The sequence below is a fragment of the Oncorhynchus gorbuscha genome, linkage group LG17, assembly GCF_021184085.1.
Source record: "Oncorhynchus gorbuscha isolate QuinsamMale2020 ecotype Even-year linkage group LG17, OgorEven_v1.0, whole genome shotgun sequence".
NCBI classification, from domain to species: Eukaryota; Metazoa; Chordata; class Actinopteri; order Salmoniformes; family Salmonidae; genus Oncorhynchus; species Oncorhynchus gorbuscha.
In genome coordinates this window covers 13644192-13667187 of record NC_060189.1, presented here as the reverse complement: position 1 = coordinate 13667187, position 22996 = coordinate 13644192, and the positions used below count along the sequence as shown (strand labels likewise).

Here is a 22996-nt window from a genome sequence, read left to right as displayed (position 1 = left end):
ATTAAAAGCAGTGGTTCGCGCTTTCAGTTTCACACGAATGCTGCCATCAATCCACGGTTTCTGGTTAGGGAATGTTTTTATCGTTGCTATGGGAACGACATCTCCGACGCACGTTCTAATGAACTCGCACACCGAATCAGCGTATTCGTCAATATTCCCATCTGACGCAATACGAAACATATCCCAGTCCACGTGATGGAAGCAGTCTTGGAGTGTGGAGTCAGCTTGGTCTGACCAGCGTTGGACAGACCTCAGCGTGGGAGCCTCTTGTTTTAATTTCTGCCTGTAGGCAGGGATCAGCAAAATGGAGTCGTGGTCAGCTTTTCCGAAAGGGGGGCGGGGCAGGGCCTTATATGCGTCGCGGAAGTTAGAGTAACAATGATCCAAGGTTTTACCACCCATGGTTGCGCAATCGATATGCTGATAAAATTTAGGGAGTCTTGTTTTCAGATTGGCTTTGTTAAAATCCCCAGCTACAATGAATGCAGCCTCCGGATAAATGTTTTCCAGTTTGCAAAGAGTTAAATAAAGTTCGTTCAGAGCCATCGATGTGTCTGCTTGGGGGATATATACGGCTGTGATTATAATCGAAGAGAATTCTCTTGGAAGATAATGCGGTCTACATTTGATTGTGAGGAATTCTAAATCAGGTGAACAGAAGGATTTGAGTTCCTGTATGTTTCCTTCATCACACCATGTCCCGTTAGTCATGAGGCATACGCCCCCGCCACTCTTCTTACCAGAGAGATCGATGCGTGGAGAAACCCGTTGGCTGCACCGCCCTGGATAGCGTTTTCCCAGTAAGCCATGTCTCCGTAAAGCAAAGAACGTTGCAGTCTCTGATGTCCCTCTGGAATGCCACCCTTGCTCGGATTTCATCAACCTTGTTGTCGAGAGACTGGACATTGGCAAGAAGAATACTGGGAAGTGGTGCGCGATGTGCCCTTTTTCGGAGTCTGACCAGAACACCGCCGCGTTTCCCTCTTTTTCGGAGTCGTTTCCTTGGGTCGCTGCATGCGATCCATTCCGTTGACCTGTTTGTAAGGCAGAACACAGGATCCGCGTCGCGGAAAACATATTCTTGGTCGTACTGATGGTGAGTTGACGCTGATCTTATATTCAGTAGTTCTTAGGTTGAGGTTGGGTGATTGTGGAGGCCAGGTCATCTGATGCTGCACTCAATCACTCCCCTTCTTGGTCAATTAGCCCTTACACAGGCTGGAGGTGTGTTTTGGATCATTGTCCTGTTGAAAAACAAATGATAGTCCCACTAAGCGCAAACCAGATGGGATGGCGTATCGCTGCAGAATGCTGTGGTAGCCATGCTGGTTAAGTGTTCCTTGAATTCTAAATAAATCACTGACAGTGTCAACAGCAAAGCACCCCACACCATCACACCTCTATGCTTCATGGTGGGAACCATATTTGCAGAGATCATCCATTCACCTACTCTGTGTCTCACAAAGATACGGTGGTTGGAACCAAAAATCTCACATTTGGACTCATCAGACCAAAGGACAGATTTCCACTGGTCTAATGTCCACTGGTCTAATGTCCACTGGTCTAATGTCCACTGGTCTAATGTCCACTGGTCTAATGTCCACTGGTCTAATGTCCACTGGTCTAATGTCCATTGCTCGCAATTGCAGTTGTCAAACAAACATCCAAAGACCATGGATATAGATGGAGTTATCCTAACCACCCTTCTTAAGATGCAGCTTTGTTTGAACTATTTGGTCCCAAGAGTCTCCCATTGACCATTGTACTGTAAAAAATGAGTCATTAGCCAGTCTAGTGTAAAATATGACTTGCATAAAACACAATATTATTAGCTCCAGAGACCATCTGGATTCATAGACCAAAACAAATTCCAGAACCCACACATAATGAAACTCTGGTTTTAAACCACACTGGAGGTATTGTTCAAAGCAAGCTATGAAACAGAATACACGTCACAATATAGGTGAATCCCCTTTAAAAGTGGAACCTGAGATGCAGAGTTGTGAAATGTTTTTCTCCATCCAATATCACCTTTAGCTCAAACACTCTCCTTCTATCCTTGGTCTGAATATCTGCTTATGTAAGTAGATATTTTGTGAGGGTGCAGGGCTTTCCAAACTCGGTCCTCGGGACCCCAAGTGGTGCACATTTTGGTTTTTGACCTAGCACTACACAGCTGATTCAAATAATCAACTAATCATCAACAGGAAGGTTTCACGTTCAAACCCCCGAGCTGACAAGGTACAAATGTGTCGTTCTGCCCCTGAACAGGCAGTTAACCCACTGTCCCTAGGCAGTCATTGAAAATAAGAATTTGTTCTTAACTGACTTGCCTAGTTAAATAAAGGTAAAATAAAAATAAATAAAAAATCAAGATGAAAGCTTGATGATTAGTTGATTATTTGAGTCAGCTGTGTAGTGTTAGGGCAAAAGCCCAAATATGCACCCCTTGGGGTCCCATGGACCGAGTTTGGGAAACATTGGTATAGTGATAATGCCCTAAACCAGGGTTCTCCAACCCTGTTCCTGGACAGCTACCGTCCTGCAGGTTCAGTCCAACCCCAGTCTAGGTGTTCTAGATTAGGGTTGGAGCAAAAAAAACATCAGAATGGTTACTCTCCAGGACCAAGGTTGAAGAGCCCTGTCCTAAATGCATTTCTGCTGACATCATCCCTCCCGAAGTATGCAGCAACTGTGGGACGTGTAATATCCAGAATGGATCTCCATTGATTTTTAGTTTCCTCTCTACTTGTGGATGATTCCACTAAGCAGTGACAGAGTAACCCAGGACACAGATATAAATCTATCTGTAGCTCTATGTTACCCAGATCCAGGGTTTTATTACCTATGTCAATTAGGCAGTCTGAACACACAGAGCTTCCGCAGCAGTCAGTCAGTGGAGTCTTAGCTTTGCCCTATAGCTGAAATATCAAAGTGTTGTTTGATTGAAGCCATAGACATGGCTGGCAGAGGTAGGCAATCAACACAGCAAGGGAGGCCCCATAGGAGAGATAAATTATACAAGCCCCTACAACAACTTGCGAGGTCTGGCAGCCGAGGTAGAAATGTGCCGACTAAGTCACAGTGGTGTGATGGGTTCAGATTCAGCAGACTACTAAGAGTCGCTGTCCTCTCTGGCAAGATGTTGGCAGCTTTCTGGATAGGCACAAACCAAATGGACGGATGATTTAGAACGTTGGAGAACATACCGCTTCTGGCTTTCGCCACGTGTTTTCACTGAAGGCAGCCAAGTCAACAATATGTTTGAGATAAAGGCTCTCTCGCACCTACAGGGATGTACTGAGAAACACTAAGAAGATCATACCTACCTAGTTCATCCACAAAGCTAGGAGACAAGTGTGATATTGATACACTGTTTGTGTTTTAAACTGCACATCAGAACGCTGTTTGAAGCTCACTGAAAGCTTTTACGAAAAGCATGATCAAGACATGTTTGAAGACTTTAAAGAAACAAAAAAAATCAGTCCGTTTACTTAGCCTAGCAGGAGCTGGAGGATTAGCCAGTTTGTTAGGATGTTGATAATTGCTCACAACACATCTGACACATTTTGTAACACATCAATTTTGTAGAATCATTTGAAGCTGGAGCGTCAAAGATGATCTGTTGACAACCACATGAAATTAATGCTAAATCGGTCATGAACAACATGTAGCATACTTGCTAAATTACTCCATCTTCAAATCAATCTCACTGGCCAATTTATTTATTTAGCTAGGTAAGTCAGTTAAGAACAAATTATTATTTACAATGACGGCCTACCCCGGCCAAAGCTCCAGTATGAGCATTTATATCGACAGCAATGCTTTGATCAACCATTGAAAATGCCTTCACATTCACAAAACACACATGGCCCATCAAGCAGCATCACACCTCAGCAGACACTTTCAATCTGGAGAAAAAGTGCTCCGTCAGGAAATTGGGCATGTGCACAGGGACAGACGGAGACATAATCCAAGTGCAGCTGAACACAACACAGCCCTCAATAACTCTCACACATTCACTATTTCCTCACCGAGGCAGTCTCTCCTCACCGAGGCAGTCTCTCCTCACCGAGGCAGTCTCTCCTCACCGAGGCAGTCTCTCCTCACCGAGGCAGTCTCTCCTCACTGAGGCAGTCTCTCCTCACTGAGGCATTCATAATTCCACCCAATGACAAATCGGAGTTCACAAAGAAAGGGTCCCTTCTTTTGTATGTTCTGCTGTTTGAAGCAGAAGTTTCTAAAAGTAGAGGCTTTTAACCCAATGAGCAGAGAACAAGAAGGGATTTTCACCACTGGCCACTGTACTGTAGCATGATAGGACACTGCTGGGCCTTCGAATCTGTTCCAAGATAACACTTTCACGCAAACTCAGAAAGTTTCACAGAGGATAAACAAAGTATTTCTTGGGGATTTGAATTCCCTTGCTGGTTCTGACAATGCCCTTGCTTCAGTTGAGAAGATCAAATGAAATAATGAGTCTTAATGCATGACATCAGGCTCCATCTGGCTCTCTCCAACCTGAGCAGGCAGGGTCGTGACCGAACGATTGAGTCACATTATACTTCCCAGGACACAGAGAGGGCTAAGGTTTCAGAGCTCCTTGTCAATTTAGATAGATTCCCTCTAAATTTAAAATGCATTATCATCAGGAAACAGCCGGCCCAGAGTCAGATGACAAATAGGGTGGGCTACAACATCTAGATGTTGCCATGTAACTTCACAGAGAGAAGTATTTTGAGTTGAGCAGAAATGTATCTATTATAAAAAATAGATGGCAATAACAGATTTCTGAATTAATTCACCAGTTATTAGCATAACTAGCAATATTAGCTATCGTAAAAATGTTTTGCCAATGGACAAAATTGGGTTCTTACTAGTGGATTTATTACCTTGCGATTACACTAACACTTCTTGAACACCTATAAAAATCCTTGTACGATCTAATTGGCTATAAAATAATACGAAAACGACGAGCAAAGACATTATTTCAAGGCCACACTAACAACCTCTCTGGCTCCACTACCATCCCACTTCCCCCTGGCTGTCAGTGTCATGACTGGTGAAAAACGCCCATTCCTACCAGACAGCCATTAACCCCAGAATGGCTGACCAACACAGACCCCACATCTGCTGTCTGGGCCTGGTTTAGATATGAGCTGAGTAGGCGAGGCCTAATACCTAAAGCACTTGCATTAGATTATCCACGGTCTCCCAAAACCATCTACATTATCCACGGTCTCCCAAAACCGTCTACATTATCCACGGTCTCCCAAAACCGTCTACATTATCCACGGTCTCCCAAAACCGTCTACATTATCCACGGTCTCCCAAACAAAAACATGGAGAGAAATTAGCTGGGGAGGGTCATTCCTATTTCATTAGCTTTTTATAGAGCATCCATTTTACAGTCTCTTTGTGGGTCCCTTTCTCCTTCTACTGAAGTCTTGGAATAACAACAGTGTAATGTTTTAAGTAGTTTTCCTAAAATAGATTTGTATTTTTAGGCTACGCTATCATCACATTGGCTAGAGACTAGTTTTGTTTTGTAACAAAAAATAGCTTCTCTGTCAAAACACACAGAGACGTATTTTATGTCCACTGTTTCCAAGGCCATCGTAAGGCCAGGGGAGTAGGAATTGGGCAGTAAATGAGTAAAAAGAGCAGATGTTTCAGTGAATAAGGGACACGAGAAAAAGATAAGTTGACAATCTGGGAACTTGTGCTTTTCCCTCCCTGAGATGAAGGGCAATCAAAATACCAGGATTAGATTAGTTCCTTAGAATAAAAGACATTCCTTGATGATTGCATATTGTATAGTGACAGGGGCGAACCTACCTCATTGTTCTTTTCACAGTACTATTTGATGATGGCATGTCTAGTGGCTTGGACCCCAGCACACTTCAACCAGACCCCCACTACCACAGACACCCACTCAGAGAAAACAAAGCAGTCGTGTGGGGTCTGAACTGCTGAGGAGCATGGGAGGGAGCAGGGAGGGACACCCACAAAACACGCCTGGTTCCCGTCTGGTATCACACCAAAAAATCCCCTAATGCCGGAGTCATACAAGGAAACAGTCAGTGACGCGAGTTGAAACTTCGCCAAGAAAGGGGGCAGTCTGGGGTAATTATCTAATTCATTGGGGGTACTAGGAGGGGAACTTTGATTCTAATCCTATTTTTATAGCTGTTATAGTTAGAGCAACCTAACACCCTGAAAAGAAAGAAAGGACTGCTGTGGCATCAGTGTTTCTGCCTTAGGGTTTATTCTACACCAACCTGGTTTGTAAATGGCGTACAGTTATTACTGGATTGTGGGTCAAGATTGGGAGTGGGGGATTCCTGAAGAACAGTCCATGCAGGGGATGCAGTTCCAGTGTTTGACACAGAACAGTAATATAAGCAGTTAACCTGAATGAGTGGGAAAGTCAGCCGGCGCAAAGAGTCAGCGTCTTCACTGGGCATATTATGGTCAGTGGGAGTGTCCTGAGATCCATGCAGATGAAGGTTAGCAGAGTGAGGAGAACACACAGCTCTCTCTCTACCGGTGTCACAAGACCCCGCAGCTTCTGCCCAATGAGTGAGTCAAGTGCACACACACACAACAAACACTCTCAAGTCCACTCTCAATTGCACTGTAAAACAGGAGTTTGATGTGTAAGCAGGACTAATGTAAAGTACTTTTTTTTTCTTACTTTAGTTTTATTAAAATGTATGTATTATTTTAGCAAATATTTTCATACTTAAAAAAATTCTGCATTGTTGGTTAAGGGCTTGTAATTAAGCATTTCACGGTAAGTATTAGTATTGTTGTATTAGGCACAAGTCACAAATACAATTTGATTTGATACCTGCAACAATAAACACAACATGTCCATTAAAAAACACCCGACAAGGTAGACAAAATGGTAAACTGAGAATCAGTGTACCAGCTTACATTGATAACCAGCTTCTTCCTCAAGGCCATCAGACTGTTAAACAGCCATCACTAACAGAGAGGCTGCTTCCTACAGACTCAAATCATTGGCCACTTTAATAAATGGATGACTAGACACTTTAAATAATGCCACTTTAACAATGTTCACATATCTTACACATCTCAAATGTATATACTGTTTTTTATACCATCTATTGTACCGCTCAGTCATCACTCAACCATATACCATACACTTATAAACACAGCAAAAAAAATAAGTCAGTATCTGGTGTGGCCACCAGCTGCATTAAGTACTGCAGTGCATTTCCTCCTCATGGACTGCACCAGATTTGCCAGTACTTGCTGTGAGATGTTACCCCATTCTTCCACCAAGGCATCTGCAAGTTCCCAGACATTTCTGTGAGGAATGGCCCTAGCCCTCACCCTCCGATCCAACAGGTCCCAGACGTGCTCAATGGGATTGAGATCCAGGCTCTTCGCTGGCCGTGGCAGAACACAGACATTCCTGTCTTGCAGAAATGCACACACAGAACAAGCTGTATGGCTAGTGGCATGTCATGCTGGAGGGTCATGTCAGGATGAGGCTGCAGGAAGGGTAACACACTCCCTCCTCTCTACATTTTCCTCCTCTGTCTCTGCTGCTAAAGCCATTTTCTACCACTCTAAATTCCAAGCATCTGCCTCTAACCCTAGTAAGCTCTTTGCCACATTCTCCTCCCTCCTGAATCCTCCTCCCCCTCCCCCCCCCCTCCTCCCTCTCTGCAGATGACTTCGTCAATCATTTTGAAAAGAAGATCGACGACATCCAATCCTCGTTTGCTAAGTCAAACAACACCGCTGGTTCTGCTCACACTGCCCTACCCTGTGCTCTGACCTCTTTCTCCCCTCTCTCTCCAGATGAAATCTCGCGTCTTGTGATGGCCGGCCGCCCAACAACCTGCCCGCTCGACCCTATCCCCTCCTCTCTTCTCCAGACCATTTCCGGAGACCTTCTCCCTTACCTCACCTCGCTCATCAACTTATCCCTGACCGCTGGCTACGTCCCTTCCGTCTTCAAGAGAGCGAGAGTTGCACCCCTTCTGAAAAAACCTACACTCGATCCCTCCGATGTCAACAACTACAGACCAGTATCCCTTCTTTCTTTTCTCTCCAAAACTCTTGAACGTGCCGTCCTTGGTCAGCTCTCCCGCTATCTCTCTCAGAATGACCTTCTTGATCCAAATCAGTCAGGTTTCAAGACTAGTCATTCAACTGAGACTGCTCTTCTCTGTATCACGGAGGCACTCCGCACCGCTAAAGCTAACTCTCTCTCCTCTGCTCTCATCCTTCTAGACCTATCGGCTGCCTTCGATACTGTGAACCATCAGATCCTCCTCTCCACCCTCTCCGAGTTGGGCATCTCCGGCGCGGCCCACGCTTGGATTGCGTCCTACCTGACAGGTCACTCCTACCAGGTGGCGTGGCGAGAATCTGTCTCCTCACCACGCGCTCTCACCACTGGTGTCCCCCAGGGCTCTGTTCTAGGCACTCTCCTATTCTCGCTATACACCAAGTCACTTGGCTCTGTCATAACCTCACATGGTCTCTCCTATCATTGCTATGCAGACGACACACAATTAATCTTCTCCTTTCCCCTTCTGATGACCAGGTGGCGAATCGCATCTCTGCATGTCTGGCAGACATATCAGTGTGGATGACGGATCACCACCTCAAGCTGAACTTCGGCAAGACGGAGCTGCTCTTCCTCCCGGGGAAGGACTGCCCGTTCCATGATCTCGCCATCACGGTTGACAACTCCATTGTGTCCTCCTCCCAGAGCGCTAAGAACCTTGGCGTGATCCTGGACAACAAACTGTCATTCTCAACTAACATCAAGGCGGTGGCCCGTTCCTGTAGGTTCATGCTCTACAACATCCGCAGAGTACGACCCTGCCTCACACAGGAAGCGGCGCAGGTCCTAATCCAGGCACTTGTCATCTCCCGTCTGGATTACTGCAACTCGCTGTTGGCTGGGCTCCCTGCCTGTGCCATTAAACCCCTACAACTCATCCAGAACGCCGCAGCCCGTCTAGTGTTCAACCTTCCCAAGTTCTCTCACGTCACCCCGCTCCTCCGCTCTCTCCACTGGCTTCCAGTTGAAGCTCGCATCCGCTACAAGACCATGGTGCTTGCCTACGGAGCTGTGAGGGGAACGGCACCTCAGTACCTCCAGGCTCTGATCAGGCCCTACACCCAAATAAGGGCACTGCGTTCATCCACCTCTGGCCTGCTCGCCTCCCTACCACTGAGGAAGTACAGTTCCCGCTCAGCTCAGTCAAAACTGTTCGCTGCTCTGGCTCCCCAATGGTGGAACAAACTCCCTCACGACGCCAGGACAGCGGAGTCAATCACCACCTTCCGGAGACACCTGAAACCCCACCTCTTTAAGGAATACCTAGGATAGGATAAAGTAATCCTTCTCACCCCCCCTCCCCCCCTTAAAATATTTAGATGCACTATTGTAAAGTGGTTGTTCCACTGGATGTCATAAGGTGAATGCACCAATTTGTAAGTCGCTCTGGATAAGAGCGTCTGCTAAATGACTTAAATGTAAATGTAAATGTAATGAGGGAGGAGGATGTCTTCCCTGTAACGCACAGCATTGAGACTGCCTGCAATGACAACAAGCTCAGTCCAATGATGTTGTGACACACCGTCCCAGACCATAACGGACCCTCCACCTCCAAATCGATCCCGCTCCAGAGTACAGGCCTCAGTGTAACACTCATTCCTTCGACGATAAACGCGAATCCGACTATCACCCCTGGTGAGACAAAACCGTGATTCGTCAGTGAAGAGCGGCAGCGTAGCCTAGTGGATAGAGCGTTGGACTAGTAACCAAAAGGTTGCAAGTTCAAGTCCCCAGGCTGACAAGATACAAATCTGTCATTCTACCCCTGAATTGTATTTTTTATTTCACCTTTATTTAACCAGGTAGGCTTGTTGAGAACAAGTTGTCATTTGCAACTGCGACTTGGCCAAGATAAATCATAGCAGTGTGAACAGACAACACAGAGTTCCACATGGAGTAAACAATTAACAAGTCAATAACACAGTAGAGAAAAAAAGGGAGTCTATATACATTGTGTGCAAAAGGCATGAGGAGGTAGGCGAATAATTACAATTTTGCAGATTAACACTGGAGTGATAAATGATTAGATGGTCATGTACACATATTGGTGTGCAAAAGAGCAGAAAAGTAATAAATAAAAACAGTATGGGGATGAGGTAGGTAAAAATGGGTGGGCTATTTACCGATAGACTATATACAGCTGCAGCAATCGGTTAGCTACTCAGATAGATGTTTGAAGTTGTTGAGGGAGATAAAAGTCTCCAACTTCAGCGATTTTTGTAATTTGTTCCAGTCACAGGCAGCAGAGAACTGGAACGAAAGGTGGCCAAATGAGGTGTTGTCTTTAGGGATGATCAGTGAGATACACCTGCTGGAGCACGTGCTACGGGTGGGTGTTGCCATCGTGACCAGTGAACTGAGATAAGGCGGAGCTTTACCTAGAATGGACTTGTAGATGACCTGGAGCCAGTGGGTCTGGCGACAAATATGTAGCGAGGGCCAGCCGACTAGAGCATACAGGTCGCAGTGGTGGGTGGTATACGGTGCTTTAGTGACAAAACGGATGGCACTGTGATAAACTGCATCCAGTTTGCTGAGTAGAGTGTTGGAAGCAATTTTGTAGATGACATCGCCGAAGTCGAGAATCGGTAGGATAGTCAGTTTTACTAGGGTAAGCTTGGCGGCGTGAGTGAAGTAGGCTTTGTTGCGGAATAGAAAGCCGACTCTAGATTTGATTTTCGATTGGAGATGTTTGATATGAGTCTGAAAGGAGAGTTTACAGTCTAGCCAGACACCTAGGTACTTATAGATGTCCACATATTCAAGGTCGGAACCATCCAGGGTGGTGATGCTAGTCAGGCGTGTGGGTGCAGACAGCGAACGGTTGAAAAGCATGCATTTGGTTTTACTAGCGTTGTATGTTGTATGTTGTATGGCATTGAAGCTCGTTTGGAGGTTAGATAGCACAGTGTCCAAGGACGGGCCGGAAGTATATAGAATGGTGTTGTCTGCGTAGAGGTGGATCAAGGCAGTTAGCCCTCTGGTCCTAGGCCGTCATTGAAAATACGAATTTGTTCTTAACGGACTTGCCTAGGTAAAAAAAAAAGAGCACTTTTTGCCAGTCCTGTCTGGTCCAGCGACGGTGGGTTTGTGCCCATAGGTGACGTCTGGTGAGGACCTGCCTTACAACAGGCCTACAAGCCTTCAGTCCAGCTTTTCTCAGTCCAGCTTCTCTCAGTCTATTGCGGACAGTCTGAGCACTGATGGAGAGATTGTGCGTTCCTGGTTGCCATCCTGTACTTATCCAGCAGGTGTGATGTTCAGATGTACTGATCCTGTGCAGGTGTTGTTACACGTGGTCTGCCACTGCGAGAACGATCAGCTGGCCATCTTCTCTCCCTGTAGCTCCGTCTTAGGCGTCTCACAGTACGGACATTGCAATTTATTGCTCCGGCCACATCTGCAGTCTTCATGCCTCCTTGCAGCATGGCTAAGGCACGTTCACGCAGATGAGCAGGGCATCATTCTTTTGGTGTTTTTCAGAGTCAGTAGAAAGTTAGTGTCCACAACTGTGACCTTAATTGCCTACCGTCTGTAAGCTGTTAGTGTCTTAACGACCGTTCCACAAGTACATGTTCATTAATTGCATATGGTTCTTTGAACAAGCATGGGATACAGTGTTTTAACCCTTTACAATGAAGATCTAAGTTATTTGGATTTTTACAAATCTTTTACAAATCTTTGAAAGACCGGTCCTGAGTTTATGTACATATTCTTATTCCATCCCTTTAGATCTGGGTGTATTAGGTAGTTGCGGAATTGTTAGATTAATGTTAGCTATTACTGCACTGTCGGAACTAGAAGCACAAGCATTTCGCTACACACACATTAACATCTGCTAACCATGTGTATGTGACCAATAAAATTTGATATGGTAAAGACTTTCACTTATTAAAAAAAGAAACTGTCCAAACACAAGTCATAGGCGTTTGGTGCTTTACTACTCACTGGTGAAAACTACAAAAGGGAAATCCTTAGACATGGACAGTCACCACCTGCCAGCAATAATCCTCACACTTTGGTGAGGACATAAAACAGAGTTACTAAAACCTGCAAAGAAAAACACAGGTTCGAAATAGAAACCAGGCAGTGCCGAATCCCTGGTGTAGGGCTGGGCAATATATCAATTGAATTTGATTATTTAGAATGTATGTTTTTGCACAATATTCCAAATGCCTTTATTGCAATAATCAAGTTTTCATGAGTGTTTATGTCTGCTTGTTCTCATGTTGTCATTTTGGTCTTGTCTCCTTCCCATTTACACCAGAGATCTGACGAGATGCACATGTCTCCGCCATAACAACAGGAGTCTACCCAAAAGACAGGAAGACAGGCGACAAGATAAGGGTCGAAATTAAGCCCACAGAAATGCATTGGGCTCTGTATCAGCAACCATCACTCATGTGTTCCAATGGCACGTTGTGTTAGCTAATCCAAGTTTATCATTTTCAAAGGCTAATTGATCATTAGAAAACCATTTTGCAATTATGTTAGCACAGCTTAAAACTGTTGTGCTGATTAAAGAAGCAATACAACTGGCCTTCTTTAGACTAGTGGAGTATTTGTGCATTTGTGGGTTCGATCACAGGCTCAAAATGGCCAGAAACAAAGAACTTTCTTCTGAAACTCGTCATTCTTTTCCATGAGAGACATTGCCAAGAAACTGAAGATCTCATACAACGCTGTGTGTTACTCCCTTCACAGAACAGCGCAAACTGGCCCTAACCAGAATAGAAAGAGGAGTGGAAGGCCCCGGTGCACAACTGAGCAAGAGGACAAGTACATTAGAGTGAATTGCCCATTTGTTTGAAAAAAAAAATGGAGATATTATTTTTAGGCCATATTGCCCAGCCCTACTCTGGTGTAGCTATAGGCTACATCAATGGATGGCTCCATTTGTGTCTGGAGAAACCACTTGCCAATTGAATGACCCTCTGCCCTGAAATTGACCACTTCAAAGACATTTTCCCTTCCTTTGTTGTCAATGGGGTGTCATATGGACACTTTGTCACATGAGGACCAACATTCCGCACCGCAGATAGGTTTATTCAACCATCGTTGACAAACTTTCAAATTAGTCTTTGGGTTGGGGTGCAAGATGATTCTCAGATTTCATTTCAGCAACCACTGCCTGTGAACACTGGACAAGATGTGGCATGCCTGGAAAGCAGAGGGATTTGGGATTTTCAACACTTAGTGGCTTTTTGAGACCGTGTGAGAAGAGCTGTTCCTCTCAACATTACCGATTTACAGGGAACAATTGAAAAGATAGTGTCTTCAGAAAGTTTTAAAAAACAGCATAGTTTCCACATAGACCCACTCTCTCCAAGATACTGTTGAGAGACCGTGTGAAGGTTTAGGGCAGAGCTGACCACAAGGAGGAACAGCTACAAAACAACCACAGCCAAATCTGAACACCTACAGGCTAAAGGCTATAGGTAGTCATCAATAAAACATGGCAATACGGTGCAAAGTGTTCGATTTGGCTGCTCCTTGCCCCCAGCTCTGCTAAAATCATTGAAAACTACATATCTTTCAAAGGACTGTTAAATAAAAGGTTGTAATATCATCACCTATTGAAGAGCATGCCTTCAGAAACTATTCATACCCCTTGACTTATTCCACATTTAGTTGTGTTACAGCCTGAATTCAAAATGGATTAAAATGTATTTTTTCTCTCACCCAACTAAACACAAAGTGAAAACATGTTTTTAGAAACGTTTGCAAATGTATTACAAATGGAATACAGAAATGTAAATTACATAAGTATTCACACCTCTGAGTCAATACATGTTAGAATCACCTTTGGCATTGATTACAGCTGTGAGTCTTTCTGGGTAAGTCTCTAAGAGCTTGACAAACCTGGATTGTGTAACATTTTCCCATTATTCTTTTCAAAATTCTTCAAGCTGTCAAATTGGTTGTCAATCATTGCTAGACAGACATTCTCAGGTCTTGCCATATATTTTCAAGTAGGTTTAAATCAAAACTTTAACTGGACACTGCCCGGTGTAGGGTGCCGTCTTTTGGATGGAACGATAAACGAGTGTCCTGACTCTCTGAGGTCATTAAAGATCCTATGGCACTTATTGTAAGAGTAGGGATGTTAACCCCGGTGTCCTGGCTAAATTCCCAATCTGGCCCTCAAACCATCATGGTCACCTAATAATCCCCAGTTTACAATTGGCTCATTCATCCCCCTCCTCTCCCCTGTAACTATTCCCCAGGCCGTTGCTGCAAATGAGAACGTGTTTTCAGTCAACATACCTGGTAAAATAACGGATAAAAAAATACATTGGAAAACCTCTCTGGTGTTTGTTGATGAATCTGTGTTTGAAATTCACTGCTCGACGGAGGGACTTAAGCACATTTTACTCCTGGACTTATTTAGGCTTACCATAACAAAGGGGTTGAATAAATATTGACAAGACATTTCAGCTTTTCATTTTCAAAAAACGTAATTACACTTTGACATGATGAGGTATTGTGTGTAGGCCAGTGACCAAACATCTCAATTTAATCAATTTTAAAGTCAGGCTGTTACAACAAAATGTGGAAAAAGGCAAGGGGTGTGAATACTTACTAAAGGTGCTGTATACTACTGATGTGAAGTGCTTGAAGATTCAGGTGACTGAGCAGTGAAGACAAGTGGAACTTCAATGATTGGTCGTTAATAGAGTGATTAAGAGGTGAAAAGGTCAGATAATGACAAACGGGGAGTTTGGCCAATCCCCATGGGTGCAGTACACTTTTACTGAATCACACTCAAGACTGTTGGTTGTAGGTGTGACACAGTGACCCACATTCACTCTCAGTGGGAATGTTCTGGTAGGCTGTACGATGAACAACTGTTGAACTGGAAATTCAGGATCTGATTATGCCCAGAGTATACCAACTGAGAATACAAATGTCAAGCTTTGAATGAAAAAAAGAGAGCTTTTGAACTACCTAGGGTGGAAAATCAGGAAAGAGACCCGACAGCACCATTTTAAAGGAGTCTGTTTGACTTAATAAGGAAGTATTTAACAAAGTGTATAAATTAGCAGGGGACTGATGAAAGCTCAGCGTGAGGGAGGGATGGGTAAATTAAGACCAAATGTGTCTAGCTCCCCATAAAATCCAGTCAGCGTAAACACCATTTCTGGTCTGCTCGTATTTACCAATGTGTAGGCCTCATGGCGGAAACTTAGCAATGCCAAAAGCAAAGTGCCATAGTTGCATACAAGGAGCATTGAGGATGCTTGAGGGACTTGGAGTGAGACTCTGCGTTCACCTGGAAAGGATCAACTGGTGACTTTGGAAAACATATGGTCCAGTGTGCTGTGGAAGGGATAAGTGCATGAGTGTATCTGCTGTGAAAAGGAATGAAAGATCCCTGTATAAAGTTCCTTTGAAATCTGAGGACTTTATTACTTTTAAGGATTCTGATCCAACTTAATTCCAGGTTCCAGGCGGAGTAGGCGGAGGCACTAATTTGACAGAAACACGCTAGGCGGAGGCACTAATTTGACAGAAACACGCTAGGCGGAGGCACTAATTTGACAGAAACACGCTAGGCGGAGGCACTAATTTGACAGAAACACGCTAGGCGGAGGCACTACTTTGACAGAAACAAGCTAGGCAGAGGCACTACTTTGACAGAAACAAGCTAGGCAGAGGCACTACTTTGACAGAAACAAGCTAGGCAGAGGCACTACTTTGACAGAAACAAGCTAGGCGGAGGCACTACTTTGACAGAAACACGCTAGGCGGAGGCACTAATTTGACAGAAACACGCTAGGCGGAGGCACTACTTTGACAGAAACAAGCTAGGCAGAGGCACTACTTTGACAGAAACAAGCTAGGCAGAGGCACTACTTTGACAGAAACAAGCTAGGCAGAGGCACTACTTTGACAGAAACAAGCTAGGCGGAGGCACTACTTTGACAGAAACGCGTTAGGCAGAGGCACTACTTTGACAGAAACACGTTAGGCAGAGGCACTACTTTGACAGAAACACGTTAGGCAGAGGCACTACTTTGACAGAAACACGTTAGGCAGAGGCACTACTTTGACAGAAACACGCTAGGCAGAGGCACTACTTTGACAGAAACAAGCTAGGCAGAGGCACTACTTTGACAGAAACACGCTAGGCAGAGGCACTACTTTGACAGAAACACGCTAGGCAGAGGCACTACTTTGACAGAAACACGCTAGGCAGAGGCACTACTTTGACAGAAACACGTTAGGCAGAGGCACTACTTTGACAGAAACACGCTAGGCGGAGGCACTACTTTGACAGAAACACGCTAGGCAGAGGCACTACTTTGACAGAAACACGCTAGGCAGAGGCACTACTTTGACAGAAACACGCTAGGCAGAGGCATAATACATTCAGCTGCATTAAAGTTCGTGCCCCTCTGGGAATAGCTTAAATCTCTCAGCACATTTCTGTAGTTTTTTTCCAGCTTTACAATATGTGTAAAGAATGGGTACATTGTGCATGTCCCAACTCTCCAGGGAGGCAGACCTGCTTGACAAGTGGATATAGTATGAGGAAGGACATTAAGGATATCTAAAACAAAGTTCCTGAGTTTGTTTTCTAAAACAGAGTCTATATTAACCCGTCTTTTGTTGACTAATGTAGAAAATCTGTTGAAAGAGGCATAATTGCGAACAGCATATCCAGTCATGTAAAGAACAACCTAAATCTAGCCATTAATGACATCATAAGACCTTGTTGATGGCTTACTCATATCCAGCTTCTCAAAGAGAGAACACAGCCCTTCCTCCATGAACCCACTGCAGTTTTTTAAATTGTTTCTTTTTTGGTGCTACTTTTACCCCTTATTTCTTCCCAATTTCATGACATCCAGTCTTGTCCCATGGCTGCAACTCCCGTACGGACTCAGGAAAGGCGAAGTTTGAGAGCCATGTGTCCTCAGAAACACAACCCTGCCAAGCCGCACTGTTTCGTGACACACTGCTCGCTTAGCCCGGAAGCCAGCCGCACCCATGTGTCGTCTGAAACACCGTACAAATGGCAACTGAAGTCAGCTTGCAGGCACCCGGCCTGGAGTCGCTGCCGCTAGAGCTCGATGGGACAAGAACATGTCGGCCGACCAAACCCTCCCATAATCCGGATGAAGCTGGGCCAATTGTGCGCCGCCTCATGGGTTTCCCAGTCACGGCCGGTTGTGACACAGCCTGGGATCGAACCCGGGGCTGTAGTGACACATCAAGCAATGCAAGCAGTGGCTTAGAGCACTGCGCCACTCGGGAGGCCCTCCCACTGCAGTTAAGTGAACACGACAACCCAGCAACACAATTAAAATTATTTTTGAGGAAACTGCTCTGCCCCTGTAGAGGCCATGGCAACAAATCAATGAAGTAGTGTCAGGAACACTTACAAAGGAGCTGACGGTGGGCCTCCACACTCCCATGTACCCCATGCACAACAAAGGCTGGTGCACTCCTGACCCCTCTCTCCGATCACACACCGTTCTATTAAAACGATTTCCTCGCACCCCCTTATTCCAATGAATCATCCTGTGTTGTGGCAGTGGTGGGGGGGATATTGTATCCCAACAGCCCAGGGTCACCAAGGGGAGCCCAGGCCCCAAATCGATAGGGAAAGTACCGTGACCCGTCCCCCTCCCACCTTTCCACTATATAGCCACATGGCGGAACCATGCAGTTGAGACCACACGCCCCACTCATCTGTAGGAAGGCCCCAAAGAGTGACAGAGAGAGCCTGAGACTGGGAGATAACAGGGAGCCTGCTGTCCCTGGCTCCAGTTATGCAAGATACCTTACGCTTCAAACACACACATTGGAGGAAACATGCTGGGTACTCTTAGGGTAACAAAAGAGGACTTTTCATCATTTCCGATAGAAAGGTTGTGTGATACCAATCTACCATTCCAGTGTTTTACTTGCTATATTGTATTTACTTTGCCACCATGGCCTTTTTTTTGCCTTTACCTCCCTTATCTCACCTCATTTGCTCACATCGTATATAGACTTATTTTTCTACTGTATTATTGACTGTATGTTTGTTTTACTCCATGTGTAACTCTGTGTTGTTGTATGTGTCGAACTGCTTTGCTTTATCTTGGCCAGGTCGCAATTGTAAATGTGAACTTGTTCTCAACTTGCCTACCTGGTTAAATAAAGGTGAAATAAAAATAAATATATACCAAATCAAATCTAATTTTATTGGTCTCACATGGTTTTTCTTTTTGTTTGCTAACTAGACTGTCAGAAGTGAGGATGTAGACAAAAAACATTGGCTAAAAAAATAAAAAAGACCAAGATAAAGAATGAAAAGAAAGAAAACAACAACAATATAACCAGCTTCCAGATGGAACAACCATAGGTCATTAACCAGATGGAACAACCGTAGGTCATTAACCAGATGGAACAACCGTAGGTCATTAACCAGATGGAACAACCGTAGGTCATTAACCAGATGGAACAACCGTAGGTCATTAACCAGATGGAACAACCGTAGGTCATTAACCAGATGGAACAACCGTAGGTCATTAACCAGATGGAACAACCGTAGGTCATTAACCAGATGGAACAACCGTAGGTCATTAACCAGATGGAACAACCGTAGGTCATTAACCAGATGGAACAACCGTAGGTCATTAACCAGATGGAACAACCGTAGGTCATTAACCAGATGGAACAACCGTAGGTCATTAACCAGATGGAACAACCGTAGGTCATTAACCAGATGGAACAACCGTAGGTCATTAACCAGATGGAACAACCGTAGGTCATTAACCAGATGGAACAACCGTAGGTAATTAACCAGATGGAACAACCGTAGGTCATTAACCAGATGGAACAACCGTAGGTCATTAACCAGATGGAACAACCGTAGGTCATTAACCAGATGGAACAACCGTAGGTCATTAACCAGATGGAACAACCGTAGGTCATTAACCAGTTCAGACAGAATCTGACAGGGGATCAGATTTACTATGGGGCATGTTTGGTCCAAAGCTCTGAGGAGAAATGGTCTAAATGTGGTGGTCCTTCCAGCGAAATCATTTCAATTACACTAAGTATTAATAAGCTCCTTAAGAGGATGCAGACCAAGGTGGCTGGCAGTCTGGGCAGCTCATTCATCGATTGTCTCTGCATACTTTATCCTTGGTGTCTGAGGCCTTGTTAAAATGTTCCTCTGTGCCCGACTCCAGCCCAGCCTGGTGGGTCCCACAGACTATGCTCAGGAATCTCTGAGTAGATGAGGCGATGCTTTCTACTGGCCCGGGAAGAAAATAAAAAATTGTTTGCATATAGTCTATTTACACTCAGCTCTGACACATGTTTTGTGTGGACCCCAGGAAGAGTAGCTGCAGCTTTTGCAACAGCTAATGGGGATCCTAATAAAATACCAAATCACAACAAATAATGAAGGGTTGTTGGACACACCATCAGGCTGCTCATCTAGAGGGAACCGGGTTGCAGGCTCCATGAGAAAACCTATTACTATTTGTCTGTAGATACAGTCAGGAGTATATTACTGTTCAGCCTTCAGATTACACACCGCAGAGTGAAGCAGCCTGGGGTGGCTGGAAGATTGTTGATATAATCTATCTTTTTATAACGGATATAAGTTGCATCCATTTCTCAGTACGCAAAGAGGAACCTGTTGATTATTCTGTGTAGCTTGGCAAATAAATAATTATCTCTCTGAATGACAACCATGATGTTTGTTTCTAACATTAGGACTGTTTTCCTAAAGAAATGAATGCGCTTTGTGTTTTGTCACCTTCACCGCATCCGCTATCCACTGCTTTTCACAATCTTGGGGAATTCAATTAGAAACCACCAAGTATGGAGTGGAGACCACTTCCTCATTGTTAACCAGAGACATAGAACAGACTCAGCACATGAGATTAGGGCTGGTGCAAACAGTTGCCCCGAATGCCACGGTCATTCCCCTGATACTTCCCAATAATCTCCATACAGAACCATGCAGTTGAGACCACACGCCTCACCAGAACCATGTAGTTGGACAACATGCCTCACCAGAACCATGTAGTTGGACAACATGCATCACCAGAACCATGCAGTTGAGACAACATGCAGCACCAGAACCATGCAGTTGAGACAACATGCATCACCAGAACCATGCAGTTGAGACAACATGCCGGGATAAAATATCCAGAGGGTGCAGGAATGTATGTACAGGACAGAGTCAATGAGCCTGGCTGGTCCAACATTGGACCCCCTATTGTGATCGTGTGTGGGCCACTGCCATGCTCAGAATCCAGGAATGTTTCTCTGTGAAAGGAAGGCCCGTGTTTGCACAATGGGTGCAGTCCGGGAACATGAAACATCATCCAATTTACAGGCCAACACAAAGGATAGGCCCAGTTAATGCAACACATGTGGGTTTCACACTCTGATGCGCTATCCTGTAACATACATTTACCTTTGAGTAGGAAACGTTTGTTTGCAACCTATAAATCAGAAACGGCTGAAGTTCCATAAAACCAAAAGAACAGTCGTATCAAAACACTATGGATTACTCAACTGTTGTTCAACGCTGATAGTCAGTCAGACCAGCAATTTAGAACTTGGCTTCATTCCCATTGTGACTGTGGCCAAAGCAAAGTAACGTCTGCACAGTCAAAGAGACTTCCATGCTCAAAATGAGAATGTATGTGATCAGACTAATATAAACAAAGTATCTTGTAAAATTACAACAAAGGCAGGTAGCACAAAGGCATGGAGAAGTTGCCTCATTTTACAGCAACCCAGAGGGGCGTTAATGACACAAGGCACAAACATCCTCTTAGTGGACCAACTGTTTTTATAGTTGTGGTTTTTAGGCCACGGTAATCTGAGTAACTCTTTTAGTAGCTCCACCTCTGCTGGACACATTAAGCCCATTTATTTGGAGATGAGAGACAAAGCTTTTACAAACCACAAGCCTAATTAAAGTTATGTCCACTGTAATTGGTTTATGTAGAAATAAATCACACAACAGACTAGGTCCCATTAAGCCCTGTAAGTGGCAGTGGCTCCTAGATAGTGTGTCTCCCTGTGCTACACTGTGGGGATAGCAGGCTCATCTGAACAGACCTGGTCAATGCCATCAGTCCAGTCTGAGGATGAAGGGTGAGCACAACACTCGTTCCAGAGCACTCATAAGAGACAAGCTGTCATCACATAGGACTGGAATCGGCCCACGTGAAGCAGACGCCATGCCATCTGGTCCACAGATAGTCACACTAATCACACCTCTCCCACAATTAATCTCTCACTCCAATAAGTACAGCCTTAGCACAGAAGTGCCTAGTTTAATGTGAAACCAAAACTTGGATGCCAAAATGTGTAGGCCTAAAACACCAAGCTGACAATTATCAAAGGCAATGATCAAAACTGAAATGGCAATGTTTTTTCTATATATTGCGAAACATTGCTGCCCTGTTGACATTTTTCAGTCCTGAAATACAGACTTGAGTAGGCTACATTCAGACAGTCCTCAGCTGTCACTTCAAGGGCAAAATGGAGACGCTAGCAATTTTATAGCAAGACAATTCTCTAGTCACAGAATCAGCACAATGCTGGGAATCCAAAACAGCGCCATCAGATCTCCTTTATGCACGCTAGAAGGTGATGTCACCTAATGCCCATGTGAAAGCCTTTAGTGTATATAGAAAATAAAGCAGATCTTTATTGTTAAGCCATTAACATGGAGGGAGGAATAGGAATTGTCTGTTTGCCTCATTAAATATTAATATGGCGTTGCTTCTCTGATTGACAGTGCCCAGTGGCAGTGTCCATTGATAGGCATGATTAACCTACCACACACACACACACACACACACACACACACACACACACACACACACACACACACACACACACACACACACACGACCTTTCATCTCCTTAAAATCAGCTAGATGAATCAAATATGGTTTGCATTTCTTCATAGCTCATAAATTACAATACTAGAGCAGTAAGAAGGAACATGGGTCTAGAAATGACACTGACACTGTCATGCAGGTGAAAGAGGACCCAAAAGCGACTTAACAGAAACAGAGTTTATTCAAGTCCAAACAGGGAATAACAGAAATCCTCTAGTCTGTAGAGGGGAATAACAGGAGAAGCGGCCACAGACTGCAGGTCGCTTCGGGTAGGCGCAGGCCGTAGTTGACAGAGACACCTGCTCACACGCAGCATCTGATGAAGGCAAAAAACACGACAGGACAGGGCGATACACAATCACAGCAAAAACACGACAGGACAGGGCGATACACAATCACAGCACGGTGAATTCTAAACAAGGAACCGACAGGACAGGAACGGAACACAAAGGAATAAATAGGGACTCCAATCAGGGGAAAGGATCGGGAACAGGTGTGGGAAGACTAAATGATGATTAGGGGAATAGGAACAGCTGGGAGCAGGAACGGAACGATAGAGAGAAGAGAGAGCGAGAGAGTGAGAGAGGGAGGGGAGAGAGAGGGATAGAAAGAGGGAAAGAACCTAATAAGACCAGCAGAGGGAAACGAATAGAATGGGGAGCACAGGGACAAGACATGATAATAAATGACAAACATGACAGTACCCCCCACTCACCGAGCGCCTCCTGGCGCACTCGAGGAGGAATCCTGGCGGCAACGGAGGAAATCATCGATGAGTGAACGGTCCAGCACGTCCCGAGACGGAACCCAACTCCTCTCCTCAGGACCGTAACCCTCCCAATCCACTAAGTATTGGTGAGCCCGTCCCCGAGAACGCATGTCCATGATCTTATGTACCTTGTAAATAGGTGCGCTCTCGACAAGGACGGGAGGGGGGAGGGAAGACGAACGGGGGTGCGAAGAAAGGGCTTAACACAGGAGACATGGAAGACAGGATGGACGCGACGAAGAT

At 44.8% G+C, this 22996-nt stretch overlaps 1 protein-coding gene across 12 annotated transcripts in view; it reads right to left on the bottom strand.

The window, feature by feature from the left end:
- LOC124001543 (arf-GAP with SH3 domain, ANK repeat and PH domain-containing protein 2-like) overlaps positions 1-22996 on the bottom strand; it is a 111092-nt gene that overhangs the window by 79406 nt on the left and 8690 nt on the right. For 3 of the 12 annotated variants that reach the window (XM_046308409.1, XM_046308401.1, XM_046308403.1), the window contains exon 1: positions 17500-17614. The exons of 4 other annotated variants lie outside the window; for them this stretch is intronic. In XM_046308409.1, coding sequence (XP_046164365.1) covers positions 17500-17541 — 42 coding nt within the window. In that variant the 5' untranslated portion in view covers positions 17542-17614. Of the gene's footprint in view, positions 1-17499; positions 17617-22996 lie in introns of those variants that run through there. 5 more of the 12 variants (XM_046308410.1, XM_046308411.1, XM_046308400.1 and 2 more) reach the window with 3 other exon arrangements.